This window comes from Olea europaea, chromosome 10 (genome assembly GCF_002742605.1).
Source record: "Olea europaea var. sylvestris chromosome 10, O_europaea_v1, whole genome shotgun sequence".
NCBI classification, from domain to species: Eukaryota; Viridiplantae; Streptophyta; class Magnoliopsida; order Lamiales; family Oleaceae; genus Olea; species Olea europaea.
In genome coordinates, this window is record NC_036246.1 from 2,003,553 (window position 1) to 2,020,167 (window position 16,615).

The 16,615-nt window shown below is 35.5% G+C and overlaps 2 protein-coding genes across 12 annotated transcripts in view; both read right to left on the bottom strand.

The window, feature by feature from the left end:
- Nucleotides 1–2,181: 2,181 nt before the first annotated feature.
- Nucleotides 2,182–11,438, bottom strand: LOC111400832 (cinnamoyl-CoA reductase-like SNL6). 3 transcript variants are annotated; one of them, XM_023028254.1, is made up of 4 exons: nt 11,068–11,438; nt 9,065–9,246; nt 7,748–7,969; nt 2,182–2,882 (listed from the first exon to the last, which is right to left on the bottom strand). In XM_023028254.1, exons 1-4 carry the CDS (start codon nt 11,321–11,323, stop codon nt 2,436–2,438), a joined length of 1,107 nt encoding a protein of 368 aa, XP_022884022.1. In that variant the 5' UTR covers nt 11,324–11,438; the 3' UTR covers nt 2,182–2,435. The 3 variants fall into 3 exon arrangements, with proteins under 3 accessions (XP_022884022.1, XP_022884024.1, XP_022884023.1); XM_023028255.1 differs by having other exon boundaries at nt 2,436–2,882; nt 7,748–7,942; nt 11,068–11,434; XM_023028256.1 differs by lacking the exon at nt 7,748–7,969.
- A 2,396-nt stretch (nt 11,439–13,834) lies between these two features.
- The window catches only part of LOC111400833 (serine/threonine-protein kinase BLUS1-like), an 11,084-nt gene continuing 8,303 nt past the window's right edge, over nt 13,835–16,615 (bottom strand). For 6 of the 9 annotated variants that reach the window (XM_023028262.1, XM_023028259.1, XM_023028257.1 and 3 more), the window contains exons 14-21: nt 16,316–16,407; nt 16,098–16,174; nt 15,570–15,695; nt 15,457–15,499; nt 15,060–15,106; nt 14,796–14,857; nt 14,657–14,723; nt 13,835–14,197 (exon numbers count right to left, since the gene is read on the bottom strand). In XM_023028262.1, coding sequence (XP_022884030.1) covers nt 14,153–14,197; nt 14,657–14,723; nt 14,796–14,857; nt 15,060–15,106; nt 15,457–15,499; nt 15,570–15,695; nt 16,098–16,174; nt 16,316–16,407 — 559 coding nt within the window. In that variant the 3' untranslated portion in view covers nt 13,835–14,152. Of the gene's footprint in view, nt 14,198–14,656; nt 14,724–14,795; nt 14,858–15,059; nt 15,107–15,456; nt 15,500–15,569; nt 15,737–16,097; nt 16,175–16,315; nt 16,408–16,615 lie in introns of those variants that run through there. The other 3 variants (XM_023028263.1, XR_002703862.1, XM_023028266.1) reach the window with 3 other exon arrangements.

Below are 16,615 nucleotides of genomic sequence, written 5' to 3' on the forward strand. Positions count from 1 at the left end.
CATTTGAAATGAGACTCTACTTGATTATCAAACAGCTAACCTAAATCCTAAGCGAGTAATGTACATTTGATTGCTAGTTCAAGTTCTTTGAGGTACCAATGAGTGAAGTCTTAAATAGAAGATTGATCTCGGTGTTTTGGGAATCGGGCCGAAATAATTAGAGATCATATACTTACAATATTGGAATCCATTAATCATTGAGATGAGACGATCGTCACTCTAAGATATTTTTCTAGGCAAATTGAATTTGAACTCAGTAGGTTGACGATGAGATCGTTGGACTTTACATTGTGATTTGATCACAACGAATTTGCCAGTATGAAAATGGGACTTAGAGGGTAATGCATATTGAAGGACAAAACGGTCATTTTGCCAGTTTCAACATATTGACGGTCAAATGGGGGTTGACTTGTAGAACGATAATCAGAGGATATTGTTATTGGATCATAATTTGCTTTTATAACTATCACTCGACTTGAGAGTGCAATCTCGATTTTTTGGTAGAATAAGTCGAGATTAATAGATGTACCTCAATTGGTCAAGAGTTGACCCAATTGAAAACATCTATTGGAGTTTGAGTCATGTGAGTCCAATTAGGTCCCTCTCTTGACTCCAATAGAAGGTGTGTGACTTAATTGGCCTATTACAATAAAGTCTAAGGAAATTTGTGTAATTTCCAAACCATAATAAGTCATTATAAATATGCACATTATTGACATATTTTGGTGTGATTTTAGGGTTAGTCACTTTTCACATTCCCCAAAAAGGAATAACACCTAGTGGAGAACAAGGGAGATGATATAAGGGAGGAAGCAATTGGTTAGACCATTAATAGCTCCTTCAAAAAGGTTATCTCCTCCCCTTTCTATATATGTGAGGATTTAATAATCCAATGATCTCAAGGTCGATTAAATCCTTATTTACATGATTTTAATCTTCAAAAGAAAATTAATTTCCTATTGTGATGATTAAAGTTCATTAACCAACAATAGAATGATTTTAGCTTACGAGTAATGAGCCGTTTGGCCAAAACCCCGTCCTGCCCCACCTTAGATGGGGCAGCGCGGGGTGGGTGGGGACGGGACAACTTTTTGCCTGGTTTAATTTTTTTTTTTTTTTTTTTTTTTTTTTTTTTTTTTTTTTTTTTAATTTTTTAAAAAAAAAAAAAAAAAAAACATCCATTTTTTTGTGTGCTTGCTTTCTTTTGATTACGTTTTTTTTGGGAGTTATTATCCTATTAATAGTGTTTGTTTTTTTTTTTACATTTTGAAAGTTTCAAATTATGTTATTATTAGAGAATAAAATACAAATTCAAAATGAGTTTTTAACGGATAAATTGTCTAGAAATAACATTATTTTTAATTTTTAATTTTTTTACTTTTTCTTCACGGGGCGGGGCATTCTCGCCCCGCCTCGCCAACTCATTCGGGGCAAGTGTTTTTGCTCCATTCGGGGCGGGGCAGGGCAAATTATCCCTAGTCTCTCCTAATATGAGTTTTCAACGTATGGAATTTGAGGTAAATAAATTTTAGAAAAGTTTTATCCAATTAATTGCACCTATTGGATATATTCTTTGACTGCATAACAAACGTTAAAATACTTTCAATTTGAAACATCAGAAAGTTTAGGGACTGGTTTTAATGTTCAGAAAGTTTGGGGACTGAATTTTATGAGATTAAATTTCCCGGACCAAGTTGAACAATTGGAATAGTTCGGGGGCTGAATTTGAACTCAATAAAAGGCAATGGCAAGTGTTCGAAATGCCGAAATTTCTGATATGCAAATGTCTGAGAAGTCAGGAACTGCTTTGGGGGCAAATTTGCAAACTACAAAAACTCGATGGGTTGTTTTGCAACATTTAGATGAGAATGACGATCCCTTTACAAATTATTTTGTCATCTAAATTCAAATTTTTTGTCTTTCTAAAATAGACACAAGTTTTTCATAAGATATGCCTAGTATATTTGAACAATGCTACAAGTACAGCAATTTTGACATCATGGTTGACATCTCTCTCACATACAAGAGGTGGGGCCAGGATTAAAATAATCGCAGGCACAATGACTGTGAGAGTATTGTATGTGCACAGGGCATTTTTTATTATATTTAGCAGTTGATCTTAGTAATTGTCTAATCTTGATCACACTAATTAATAATTAAATTTAGCAGTTAACCTGTACATATATCCAAAAGAACATGGCTTAATAAGACATTTGTTCATCATCTCTACTTAATTATTACAAGCCTCTCAACCTTAAGATAATCCAATTATTGAAGACATTCACGTTCCACTCACAATATTTGGTGTAACATTCAAACTTTCACTAGGCATACAAAAAGACCATGCAAGAACATTTAATTTCTAAGGATTGGATACAAGGTACCCAGAATCATAACTCGTGATCAAAAGGAAAATTTGATCAATAATTTACTGGTCACTCATTAAAGCATCTCCATGTTCTTGACATCTGTCGAAAAAGCTTTTGGTTCGACAATTCATACCGAGCCCGATTACTACTTGACGCGCCTCCGGTTATTGTGCTCGTGTTTATGCCTGTCTCTCTGGCCAAATTTTCAATCTCTTCTCCACTTTCGATTATTCGATCAAAGCAAATGTACCTGCCGGATGCTGTTTTCTTCATCCCCTCGAATATGCAAACATGTGCCTCTGCTAATCTATTTACGTCGACAGTTGCTAGCAAGCCATCTGCAAACATATCTTGAACACCTTTGAGATAAGCAACTGTAGATGTTGGACTCCGTCGGTAGAAATCTGGCCCGGTGATAAGCCCGGGACAAATGGTGGCCAGCTTAACCCCGCTTTCCTTGGCAACTTCCCATGCAGATTTTTCTGCCCTCAATTTCCCCAAAGCACACCAGAGCTGAAAATTTCAGAGAAAATTGGATTAGACTACGTTATATCTGACCAATCTCGCTTACATTTGTTGGATTTTATGCGCAATATTAAAGAGATAAAACGAAAATCAACACAAGAATTTTACTTGGTTCAGTGATGTGCCTACGTCCACGAGAGCGAAACGGAGATTTCTTTATTCAATTGTTAAAAATAGGGTTACAACATATTATTTATACTAACCCTAACCTGGGTTCACATAAGACTTTAAGGCCCGAACAAAAAATACCCATGTACTGTACCGCGGGGGCGTTGCCCCCACACCCCCAACCCATTCAACGTCTCTAACAACCAGATAGTGAATTAAACCCACACAAAATCGATGCCGTCACTCCGTTTCGTTCCATTCGATACGCTCTGCGCCGGCATCGCCCCATTTGATCCAAGACCTGTATTCCACTCTATATGAGCCACATGCACAACAAATCTCCACCTTGGCGAATATTCACCCCTTAGGAGAAAAAACATAACTTGGAAAAAACTACACCATCTAAGACCAATGGGTTAGGACACATTCTCTCTAACAGCTAAAGATGTTAATCAAGTTCAAGCAATGCTTGAACCTATCCATTGTAATCGGCTTTGTCATCATGTCTGCTGCATTCTCTGATGTATGCACCTTCTCTAACAACAGCTCTCCTGAAGTAACCAACTCTCTTATCTTATGAAATCTCATATCAATGTGCTTGGTTCTTGCATGATAAATCTGATTCTTAGCTAGGAAGATGGTGCTCTGATTATCACAGTACAGCTTCATTCCATCTTGCTTGATCCCAAGTTCCCTGACAAGCCCTTTCAACCACAATAATTCCTTGGTTGCCTCAGTTGCCGCCATGTACTCTACTTTAGTTGTAGATAATGCTACAAGTGATTGCACCATTGACCTCCAACGTATGGGCCTACCTGAGAGTGTGAAAACATAACCTGTATGGGACCTTATGTCATCCAAGTCCCCTGCATAATCTGTATCTACATATCCTTGAACTGAAATATCACCATGTTCTCTCAAACATGATCCCGCACTCCATTGCACATTTCAAGTACTTGAAAATCCACTTTACAGCTCTCCAATGCTCTCTACCAAAATTAGGCATATACTTACTAACAACACTGACTGCATGTGCCAAATCTGATCTGATACACACTATTGCATACATCAAACATCCAACTGCGCTGGCCTAAGTTACCTTTGACATCTTTGCAACATCTTCTTCACTCTTTGGACACTGATTATTAGACAATTTGAAGTGATTTGCAAGTGGTGTGGCAACTGATTTTGCATCTGACATGCTAAACCTCTCTAGCACTTCAAATAATTTTTCTGAGAAACACCCATAATTTTATAGCTTTCTTATCTCTGTTGATCTCCATGCCAAGAATTTTCTTAGTCGGTCCCAAGTCTTTCATATCAAATTTACTGTTCAACAAAGATTTCAATTTGTCTACCTCATCCATGTTTTTAATAGCAATTAACATGTCGTTCACATACAATATCAAGAAAATATATGAGTTATCTTCAAGAACTCTGTAATAAACGCAACAATCATATTCACAACGACTGTAGCCAATCTGAATCATATGAGAGTCGAACTTCTTGTATCATTGCCGTGGAGACTGCTTAAGCCCATATAAAGACTTCTTCAATTTACACACAAGATTCTCTATTCCTGGTTCCAAAAACCCTTCTAGCTGCTCCATGAAAATCTGTTCCTCCAAATCACCATGAAGGAAACCAGTCTTCACATCTAGTTGCTCTAACTCCAAATCAAAATTAGCCACCATTGTCAAAACAATTCTGATGGAAGTGTGTCTGACGACCGGAGAGAAAATTTCATCATAATCTACTCCCTTCCTCTGTGAGTATCCCTTTGCTATTAGTCGAGCCTTGCATCTTTCTCCTTCCTTTTCTGACATTGCTTCTTTCTTTCTAGACACCCACTTACACCCCATCTGTTTCTTTCCCTCTGGAAGCTCCACCAAATCCCAAGTATCATTTTTATGCAGTGACTCAATTTCCTCCGTTATAGCCTCTATCCATTTACCTTTCTCCTGACTACCAATGGCATCCTGAAAAGTTAGAGGATCGCTATTACTAGTAATGAGTGCATAAGAAACCGAATCCTCGAATCCATACTTTGCTGGTGGCTTGGTCGTGCGACGTGGTTTATCTAAGGCAACACTATAATACTGCTCCACCTCTGACCCAGAACTATTTGCTCCCTGAGCATTAATTTCTGTGTTTACATTGTCTAGCTCTACTTGTACCACTTGGCTCTTACCTCTGTACTCGTCTAAATTGAGCTTCTCTTTATCTGTAGAAGCTTTAAGCATGAATGCTTCATCAAATACTGCATCCCTACTTATCATCATCTTCCTTGCTTATGGATCCAAAAACTTGTATCCTTTTACACCTTTAACATAGCCTAGAAAAATGCATTTTCTTGATTTCGGATCAAGTTTGGATCGCTGATCACTAGATACATGCACATACGCCGGACAACCAAACACTCTCAATTCAGAATAATCAACTTCATTACATGTCTAAACTTCGTCTGCAACTTTTCCATCTAGTGCTGTTCGTGGTGATCTGTTTATAACATAACATGCCATGTTTACTGCTTCTGCCCAAAAACTCTTCGAGAGCCCTGCATTCAGCCTCAAATATCTTGCCCGTTCTGCAATTGTTCTATTCATCATTTTCACAACACCATTTTGTTGCGGTGTCTTGCGAACTGTATAGTGCCGCTGAATACCATGCTCCTCACAAAATCTCAGAAATTGTGAATCTGTATACTCTGTACCGTTATCTGTCCTCAGATACTTAATTTTTTTGCTCATCTGGTTCTCTACTTCTGCTTTCCATAATTTGAATTTGGCAAAAACTTCAGACTTGTGCTTCATGAAATATACCCAAACTTTTCTAGAGAAGTCATCAATGAATGTAATAAAATACTGAGATCCACCTTTGGACAACTCCCTCACTGGTCCCCAAACATCTGAGTGCACGTAATCAAGAATTTCCTCTGTCTTGTGCTTTCCCATCTTGAACTGTACTCTAAACTGTTTTTCAAGTACACAGAACTTGCAGAAATTCAGCTTGCATAATTTTACCCCCTTCAACAAATTCCTCTTGTGAAGCTCAAGAATGCCACGTTCTCCTATATGCTCCAGTCGCAGAGTGTCATCTGACTCAGATTCTGCTGTAGCAACTCCACCTACAACTGTATCTCCGAGTAGTTTGTAGATATTCCCTACTAATTTCTGACCCTTCATCACAATCATAGCCCCTTTCTTCACTGTTAGAGCCCCACACTCTGACTTATAAGAGTAGCCGTTTATGTCTAAAGTGCCTAAAGAAATTAGATTATTTTTCAACTCAGGTACATGCCTAACATTTTCCTAGGTCTTTATCACACCATTGAACATTTTAAATTTTATGGACGCCATTCCAATGAACTCACATGATGCATCATTACCCATCAAAACAGATCCAAAATTACCAGAACGATATGAATGAAATCAATCCCGATGATGACACATGTGATATGAACAAGCTGAATCAAGTACCCAACAGTCATTTAATTTTATAGAATTACGTGCAGAGACTGATAACATGTCTCCATCTCTAGAATTCGAGTCTCCTTCTACAACACTAGCTGAATTTTAGGACCCATCACATTTCCTTTCATCACTCTGCTTCTTATTGGGACAGTCTCTCTTAAAGTGGCCCATCTGATGGCATTTGTAGCACTTGACATTTTTCTTATTTTGATTCTGTGTTTCCTCTAAAAGAAACACCCCTGTCCTTCCTTCTCTCACGATCCTGGTAGCCCTTTACGATCAACCCTTCACCCTATGAAGTTTCACCAGTACGCAGTTTCCACTGGTTGTAGGCTAACATGGCTGATGTGACTTCCTCCAATTCGAGAGTCGCTTTACCCCACGTCAACGTGGTCACCAGATGGTCGTACGAAGGAGGAAGCGAGTACAACAAAATCATTGCATTTTCTTCATCATCAAACTTGATTTCAAGTCACAATAGATCGCTGATAATTTGATTGAGCACATTGGTGTGTTGAATCAGATCCGTACCCTCCAACATCTTCAGCCTATACAGCCACTGCTTTAGATGCAGCTTGTTCGTGAGAGACTTTGACATATAACGACTCTCCAATTTCTCCCAAACCTCTGTCGGAGACTCAACTTCCATGACGTGATACATGATTTCGTCCACCAAACAAAGACGAATTGTACCAACTGCTCGTGCCTCGAGCTCTTCTCAATCGGCATCTGACGTACCCTTTGGTTTCTTCCCAGATAGTGCCTTCACCATCCCTTGCTGTGCCAACAAATCGTTCACCCTTCACTGCCATAAACCGAAGTTCCCAGATCCGTCAAACTTCATCACATCAAATTTTGCAATCGAAGAACTCGCCATCCAAACCTAACTCTGATACCAGTTGTTGGATTTTATGTGCAATATTGAAGAGATGAAAACGAAAATCAACACAAGAATTTTACGTGGTTCAGCGATGTGCCTACGTCCACGAGAGTGAAGCGGAGATTTCTTTATTCAGTTGTTAAAAATAGGGTTACAACATATTATTTATACTAACCCTAATTTGGGCCCATATAAGACTTTAAGACCCGTACAGAAAATACCCTTGTACCGTACCGCGGGGGCAACAAACCAAACAGTGAATTAAACCCACGTCGTCATCGGCCCATTTCATTCAGGACCTGTGTTCCACTTTATACGAGCCACATGCACAACAACATTTTAGATAAATCGGATCATTTACTGGAGAAACTAGCTTGTTTTCGAAGGATTACCTTTCTGTTTAGGCAGAAGGATTCATCGCTCCAGCAGCTATGGTCAATAAGGGACGGGAGTCCATCACGAGAGTTATCTCGCCAAATACAGGTCAAAAGTGAGGATGTGAGTAAACAATTTCTAACAGAAGGTGTAATCGCGCATGCCTCTACAACATTTTTACTTGCATTCACTTCGATATCAGCCATAGCTTTCTGGAAAACGTAAAACTTGCATAATGACTGTGTTCCTCAAAAAGAAAGAGAATAAAACTAATTGCAGTACAAATTAAAATGATAAGGATATTTTATTTGATTAAGAGTGGAAACTGGAAACAAAACCTCTTAAGTTCATTGAGCTGGAAAACTGTAAACAGGTATAAAGTGGTTCATTCACTTCAAAAATTGGAAATTTGCAGTCACCATATAAAATTGACTATGCGTCACACACTCCAACACTAGTCACATCGTAAAATGAACAATTAGTGCTGCTACCATATTATTTACATGTTGAACAAGCCATATCGCAGGGTAGCATATTATCATAACAACCGGTAATACTATCTCAAATGACATCCGCCAGGTACCGTAACTTTCTTTTGTCCATCTTGTTATCTGTCATCTCATCTCTAGGGGTTAGTATCTGTTAGTATAAAACCATTTAATCAAGAAATGCTTAAACTACTAAGAGAAGGAAATATTTATTTGTTTATATTTTCACAAAAACAAGCCATCTCATCAAATGCCACACGTTAAATTTTCAAACGCGAGGCATTCGAGGGCAGATCCAGGAAAAATTTTAAGGGCTAATACGCAAGAAAAAAAATTTACACAAAAATAAGTGGTTTTTACTTGTTTTATTTTATTTTTATTTTTTTTAAAGGTGAATCCCCCCTAGATCTGCCAATGGAGACAGTTGCTTGCTCCCTAGTCCATAATAACCATCTTATGTAGAAGTTCAAAATTTATGTTTTGTCCTATACAGTTAGAAACCAATAGAACAAAATTTTGTCGACAACTCAGCACCAAACGCTCATCAATTATTGCAAGAAGCAAATGATGAGAAAGGGAGAACATTCTAGTTTCTACACATTGTCATCAAATAGGCATATGCCACTGATTATTCAGGCTTTCAAATTATGACCTTAAGCTCACTTTGATTAACAAAATCACATCATATGAGACCATTTGAGTTATAGTTAAAGCAGCACTCCATCACAATTCAATAATTAGAAATGAGCATTTCATCATATTCCATTAAACACGAGGGAAGGCATCAAGACTGATTGGCAAGCTGTCAATGGAGAAAACAAAATGACGAAAGGAACAAGCACTCACCGAATAGCCAGATAACCCAGAAGGGTCAATGAAGCCAGCGGTGTGAAACACGCCACGGCAACCATCAAACGCATTGGCCAAGCTTTCAATTTCAGTCAGCTTAGCCATGACTATTTCAATAATACTATTTGTAAGTCTCATTTCACCAGATATTTCCATCTCACCCAGCTTCGCTACATCTTCTGCATTTCCAATTCAACACTAATCATTCATTGCATCACAATGGAGGGAAATCAAATCCTAAAAGGTAAAATCCACAGTGATTTTTCAAATTGACATCTCAAAGATTGTATTTCAAAAAGGGTAATTACATTACCACCAAAAAATTTAATTATTACACCACAATTAAAATATATTTTCAATAAATACACCACAACAAATTTATAATTATGCTTCAATACAAAAAAACTAAAAATAAAATACAATATTGCGGTGTACTCATCCCCCAATATACTTCATCTTTATTTTAATTTTTCATAGAATATGTTTTTCTCATTCCGCTTTTCATCTCCATCCGTGTTGATACATTTCAAGTTTTTCATTATTCACCCCCAATAATTTAACTGCAACATATATGGCTCAAGTATACTGCCCATTTATCCCCAATAATTAGTTTCCATAATTTTTTTCCCCAAGACTTCTCTGAATTTTTAAATCATTGACTTCAAATGTAGCATGCCAATTTTCTCCAAGTAAGTGTAACCAAACCCCAATAATTCATCTTTACAATTTTAATGAAGTGTTGGTGTTTTTCAACTTCTTTAATTATTTATTATTATTATTATTATTATTATTTTTTTTTTTTTTTTTTTTTTTTTTTTTTTTTTTTTTTTTTTTTTTTTTTGGTGGATGAATCTTTAGTAATTTTCTTCCAGCAAATACATTATGGTGGCGGTGGTGCCTCTGCGTCGGAAGCGTAGGCGGCATAAGAAAGAGGGGATCCTTTATTTATTCTAATTAATTCTCAATTCATGAAACCACCAGATTAACAAACAAACAAAAAGCATGGAATAACACCATATAGTATAAATATATTTAGGGTCCGTTTGGTAAGGATTTTGAGAATTGATTTTTTGATCGTTAGAAGAAAAGTGGGGTCCACATGTGAGAGAAGAAGTCAAAAATTACGGCTTGAATAGTAAAATAACGGTCAAAAAATCAATTTTTGGGGGCAAAAAATCCCTACCAAACGGGACCTTAGTGTGAGGAAAGGAAAATTATCATGGAAGAAAGCAAAAGTCACTGTGGATGGAAAAGCCATGCATTAAGATTTTTATTTAGGGTGGAACAATAATTTATTTTAGGCTAATTATATATTAAACTCTAATCATGTTATTTTACTTAAAGCCATTGAAGTAAATAAAAAAAATATTAAAAATTGTGGTGTAGTAATTAAAATTTATAATGGTAATATAATTATTCATTAAGAAAACGTGTAAAGCATACTAATGAAAAGGATATGTTGGACCCATATGACTGCAGCTATAAATTAATCAAGTTGATGTTGCCAGTAAACAAAAAAGGGTTAATCAGTAATTAATTTAAATAAAGTATTTTTCACGAAATTGTGAACATAAAGAAACGTGTCTAGATATAATTATTTAAGTACGAATCACTGACAACGTGGGACCACCGGCGTGAAAAACTAATAAAATAAGGCGGCGGGGCCAGTTATACTAACTAAAAATTGCAAAATAAATGGGTGATATACCAAAATAAGCTTTCTAGAAGGTTACAAGAAAGAGAGACTTATTCTACCCAAGCGTCAATTAAAATCTAATAGAACTTTAAAAAAAAATTAAAAAAATTAATTAAATTAAGAAACTATTCAACACATCAGAAAATTATTTTCTATTTTTTCCATTATCCGCAGGAAATGATGGCCAAGATAATCCACTGAATGCAGATAATTATCAAAATAGATGAAATTCAAGAAGCAATAGTAAGTAGTAACCGAAAAAAGTAATCGTCAAAGCACAAGTGAAGTAATTCTAGAACCAGACCTTCATTGTCAACAATAATCCGCACAGAGTAGCCATGGACAAGGAGCTGTTTCACAACAGCAATACCGAGGTACGATACACCGCTGGTGACACAAACTAACTTCTCGAGTACGTCGCCGTTTCCAGCTCCGACAGGATCTCTGTCTCTTAAATCGTCACCGTCCTTTCTCCGGTGACCGGCGGCACAAGACAGCAGCATACGACGGAACTCGTCGATCTCCGCATTCTCAGTCTCGTGCAATCGCAGAATCCCCATTGCAGCAGCTTGACGCGGTAGAGGAAGTTGTTAGTAGAAGGTTAAGTTGGAATTTTAATCGGGCATCATGCTTAATAAGCCTCGTCTTTTATGTCTGTTGACGCCCGAAGATGGCTTGGCTTGTAATCAGCTTGGAGGACATTATGTTAGTCTTTTACTTTTTAATTCATTTCCAATTATTAATCAATGAACTTCCATTTTAATTTATGGATTATTATATCTCTTGATTTTAATTATATATTTTTTAATAAAATAATATTACACATAAATTCATTCTTTTTTTTTAAATAACATATTCTTCTAAAAATTAATAACTGAACCCGAAATTTTCGGACATTTAGTAAGTAGAACCGTTGGTTCAAATTTAATTATAGAATCGTTTATGTTCGATACGATTTCAAAGTTCCGTATTGTAATTAAATTTTTTAATATTTAAAAAATACATTAATTCAATTAATGATATGTTCAATTTTAACTCTTATAAAATAACGTAGTGCAATTTTATATGTCTTTTATGTCTTTCTTTCTTGAGTTTTTCATAAATTTGATTGTTAAAATCTCAGGAAGAGGAAAATTGCGAGCTCACAACAATTAAGAGAGACGTTGTCGAGTTTCATTTCGATTTCTCCAGAACGATAGAAACGACACTACAATAGAGTAACAATTTAAAAGATTTGGATAAAACTTATATCAATTTGATTAAATTGGCTTTGTACTAGAAATAGGAAAATCATATTTTTGAGTTTAGTTAGCAAATTTATTTAGAAAAAATAAAATAATTTGGTTTATTTAAAATAAATTAATTAAAAAAATTAGGGAGATTTAATTCTTCGGTTCTTGATCTAGAATCGATGAATCGAGAACCAAATCAAACCCATCAATTATTTAATTTAAGAAAAATCGTTCGATTCAATTCGAAAGTTTTGTCCAATCCAACCTAATGGAGCTCAAACAAGAAGAAATTTACAAAATTTAATATAGCTTGGCTACAGAAAAAGAGCTGGCTTGATTTGTCAACGGCTAAGAGAGTGTGAAGGACAGGACAGGTGAGTTCGGTGGCTCAGCTTATAAACTAGGGTGGCTGGTGGTAGATGGTACCCCTCTCTATCACCCACCGCATACTCTACCAGATTCCTTGATCCGGGAATTTTGGACCGTTCATTAATTATGTTCATTCAATATGTACTGACAGATTTTGCGCGTCAACGAGCACCACGTTATAAAAGCAAAAGCCACAATTTTAGAATAATACTACGTAGTACTACTGAGTACTAAGGTTGCAATATTAGTGTAAATGGCATTAAATAATATGTTAAATAAATGTAAAATTAAATGAGTTATTTAATTTTACTTATCAATTAATATCACGTTAGGACCATCTAAACTGAAGTTACAATTCCAGTGAGGCTAAATAACATTACTCACTATTTTATATTAATTTGTTATCTACTTCGGTTTTTTTTCTTTTTCCCTGGTGGAAAGCCTGACGCTTCTTAGAATTTTAGGTTGAACATTTATTAAATACGCGTGACGTGTTTTCTACATTATATTAGAGATAAGTGGACGAAAATGAGAGATTATATATGTATTCTATATTATCTATTGTTCTCAATTAACAATTTTTTTTTGATTGATCTGATTATTTTGCAATAATTACTTCTAAGTATTAGTGATTGTTACCCCGGGCAGTGCTAGATTGACTTTTTGCCTAAAAAAGACCCAAATCGCTTATAGATTCACCTGGAAATATTCATAGTTCCACTAAAGAGATTGTCAACATTTTTAACTATTTTTGGATTGTTTGAGCTCCCTTTTTTTTTTTTTTTTCAAAAATTACATTTAGCAATAGCATTATGATGAAAAATGTGTAATTAAAAAATATGATAAATTTGTGTGTAACATTTTTGGAATCAATGTTCAAAAATGCATTTTGACGGAATAAATGGAAAGTGGCTCTTTCCTATCAGAAATTTTGTGTGCACCGTGCCCTTTTTCTTGAAGGACCATCAAACGAAGATATCATTATCAATTTATACAATTAAGTACCAAAAGCATGACACGTGGAATATATTAGTTGATTTCTTTACCCGTGCTAAAAGGCAACCTATTTTGTCATCAATTTTGCGTGATTCCAGGGGTGCCAAATAAAGGTGGGTAGCCTGTTCCAAATGGCACCCCTGTCTGTCCAGGGCAACGACCTGGACGTTAAACAAAACTGATGGCAAAATAGATAGCCTTTTACTACGGGTAAAGAAATCGACTAAAAAATACCACGTGTCCTGCTTTTGGTACTTAATTGTATAAATTGATAATGATTTCTTCGTTTGATAGTTGCTTCTAAACTGTGAAGTTGAGAATCGGGTAAATCAAAAGAAAATTTGACCAACACGAGCATGAAAAGAATTGAAATTTCGATTTTACTCGTCCCATGTGTATTTGATGTTTATTACACCCTTCTCATAGTTTAATTTCTTTCCTCGAAACCATCACTATCCCACCTTACTAGATATATCATAAAAAAGCAAGATCAACTTAAAATAAATAATTTTAGTAGTTTTCGTAACATAAAAGGCAGGGCCACCTTATGTTTAGTAGTACAATAATTACAAATCAAGCAGTCAAAATAAAATATGAAAAGCGGCAACCCAGAAAATTGGCTTCACAATCACACGTCTGCTGCACAAAATTCTCAACCACACCCCTCCTATATCTCAGGACAAATAATTTGAATATACTAAGGAAGCTCTTTCTCGAGGGAGATGAGGAACGAGAAATACCACAATAGCTGGTCACACCATCTAGTATCTTTCATTTGAACTTCAATCATTCTCATGTATTTTCGTCCTTAGGCATCGATTCCAATTTCTTTTCCAACTGCAAACCACAGAAGATGATGTTCACACATTACGTAACACGTATATACAGTGCATGTTTGGCAAAGCTTAAATTTTAATAAAACTGATCAAATACATTTTTATCCACACATTCGGTAAGCATGCAATCGGCATAGAAAAATAACTAAAAAAGAGAGAGAGAGAAGCATCGGCAGCCATATTCCCTAGCAATACTTAATGAAGTTAGCGTAAAATGTTTGTGGAGCCACATGGCAAACAATGAGTAATCTGAAATCCTTTTGCCGTGGCCGATTGGATATAACAAACATTATTACGGAAGATGGAAAAATAAGCTAAAATCTTGTTCATGTATAGTATTGCATACCAAACACGAGCTTTGTATATTTTCAAGGAAATTATCATAGAGATATTGACAATTAACAGTTTTGTAACTCAATGAAACTTGAAAACCACCCAAGAACAAAAATACAACACATACATGAGTATTTTTTATCTTCTGTCTCTGTAATTCTTCAACTAGACTTCCAATGCTGAGATTCGGAAAACTGGGATCAGTTGATTAGAAAATAGTTAACAACAATGTTGCATCTTATAGGGTGTGCGGTTTAGCTTCATACCTTTGTTGCAATTGAATCACCTGAGCCTGTAACTCTCTCTCCTTATCAGCAGTAGCTCGAATCTGTAAAATGTTACAACCAGAACATTATAGAGACACCGTTTATTTCTTCTGAAACAGCAGAGCACAAAGCTCGAACCAAAAGAAGGAAACAATCATTTTTTAATTTGTAAAAGAAATAGGATAGTATAACAAGGAGTTTTTGTCAGGATATTACCGCCACTTGAACAACTTAAATCGGCGAGTTAAAAGGAAAAAAGAATACCTGTGAAAGTTCATTTACTCCTTCCTCAGAGGGCTCATTAGGATTGCCTGCACCCAGGAAAAATAGTCCATGATCAGATATAAAAAAGCAAAATATTGCCCATCACTTCCACATCCAAAAATAAAGAAGGGGGTTGAGAAAAAAGAAAACATGCGAATATGAAAATGGAGAAACATGTAAAGGGGAATGGAAGATTTGCTAAAGAAAAAAGGGGGAAAAAAATTCTAAGCTCATTAATAATATAGGAAAATGCAAGTTGTGCATTCTGTACTTCCAAAAATTTTCTATATTCAAGGCATACATTTCCCATAAAGATGAATAAGCAAGATGCTTTTCCTCCGCACATATTAGAGCACTGAATATGATTTGTTTTGAGATCAAGCATAAATGACATTACCAGAGGTTTGCTCCAAAAACTTGATCAATTTAATTATCTCTTCCTGATAAGAACAGAGTGCAAATTAGCAACTTGATAGTAGGACAGCTGTGGTCAAGTTGAGCAAAACTTACTCTTTGCATAGAGTTCTGCTGCAGGATACATTGCAATGACGGAAGAACTGAAACAGCTGCAAGGCTTGGGTTCATCGGGATTGTGGAACCTCCAGTATTTGGATTAAAGAAACAGCTCGTAGAACTCTGAATACGAGAAAGAAAGGCAATGGTTACAAAGCCACTGCCTAAAAAAATAGAAAGCTAAGTTTCGCACTTAGTTTTATTTGAAGACGAGCAAGGCAAGGGAAAAATGTCAAAAGGAGAAAAACATATTTCAGGATTAAAATTGAGAAACCACTAATTCCATTCTACTCATCTTGATTCTTTAGTTAGTAAACCTTGAAGCAACAGATTTTCAAGGACTTCATTATATTTAATGAACAATACACACAAGAAATATAACGGAAATAGTGTTACCAATTATCTTCTGAAAAAGAAGACACGAGAATAGAGGAATTAAACTAGAAGTGAAAGAACAGGAATCAATGAACATAGGCAATTTTGTGTAACTCGATAAGTCTAAATAAGATACCACTAAAATCATACCCTGGGGCTCAGATCTGCTGAAGTGACTTTAAAACGTCCCCTGCGTTGGACCACAGCACCTTCAGATACGTCTTCCCCTAAAATGCATACAACAAAACATTTAAGGAACAAAGGAAATAAATATAGTATAGTAACAAATTAACAATAAAAACAAAAAAGGAATTCAGACCCATCTAGATGAGTAAATAATTTGGTAATTTAGTCTATAAAAGAATTACCAGCTGTAGAATTACTGAAATCTTTCTTTTGACGATACTGTAATGGACCACTGTAATTCCGCTCATTCGGGTATCTTTGTCGCAGATATTCCCTTCATATTAATCAAAACTATATCACTACATCGCTGACAAAGATTTTGCAGAAAATCATGGAACAAGCAGCAAAAACTAACTTGGGAAATATATTACTAAAAAAAAAAAAAAAAAAAAAAAAACCAAAAAAATTTGACAAATTTTTAAAAAAAAAAAAAAAAAAAAAAAAAAAAAAAAAAAAAAAAAAAAAAAAAAAAAAAAAAAATT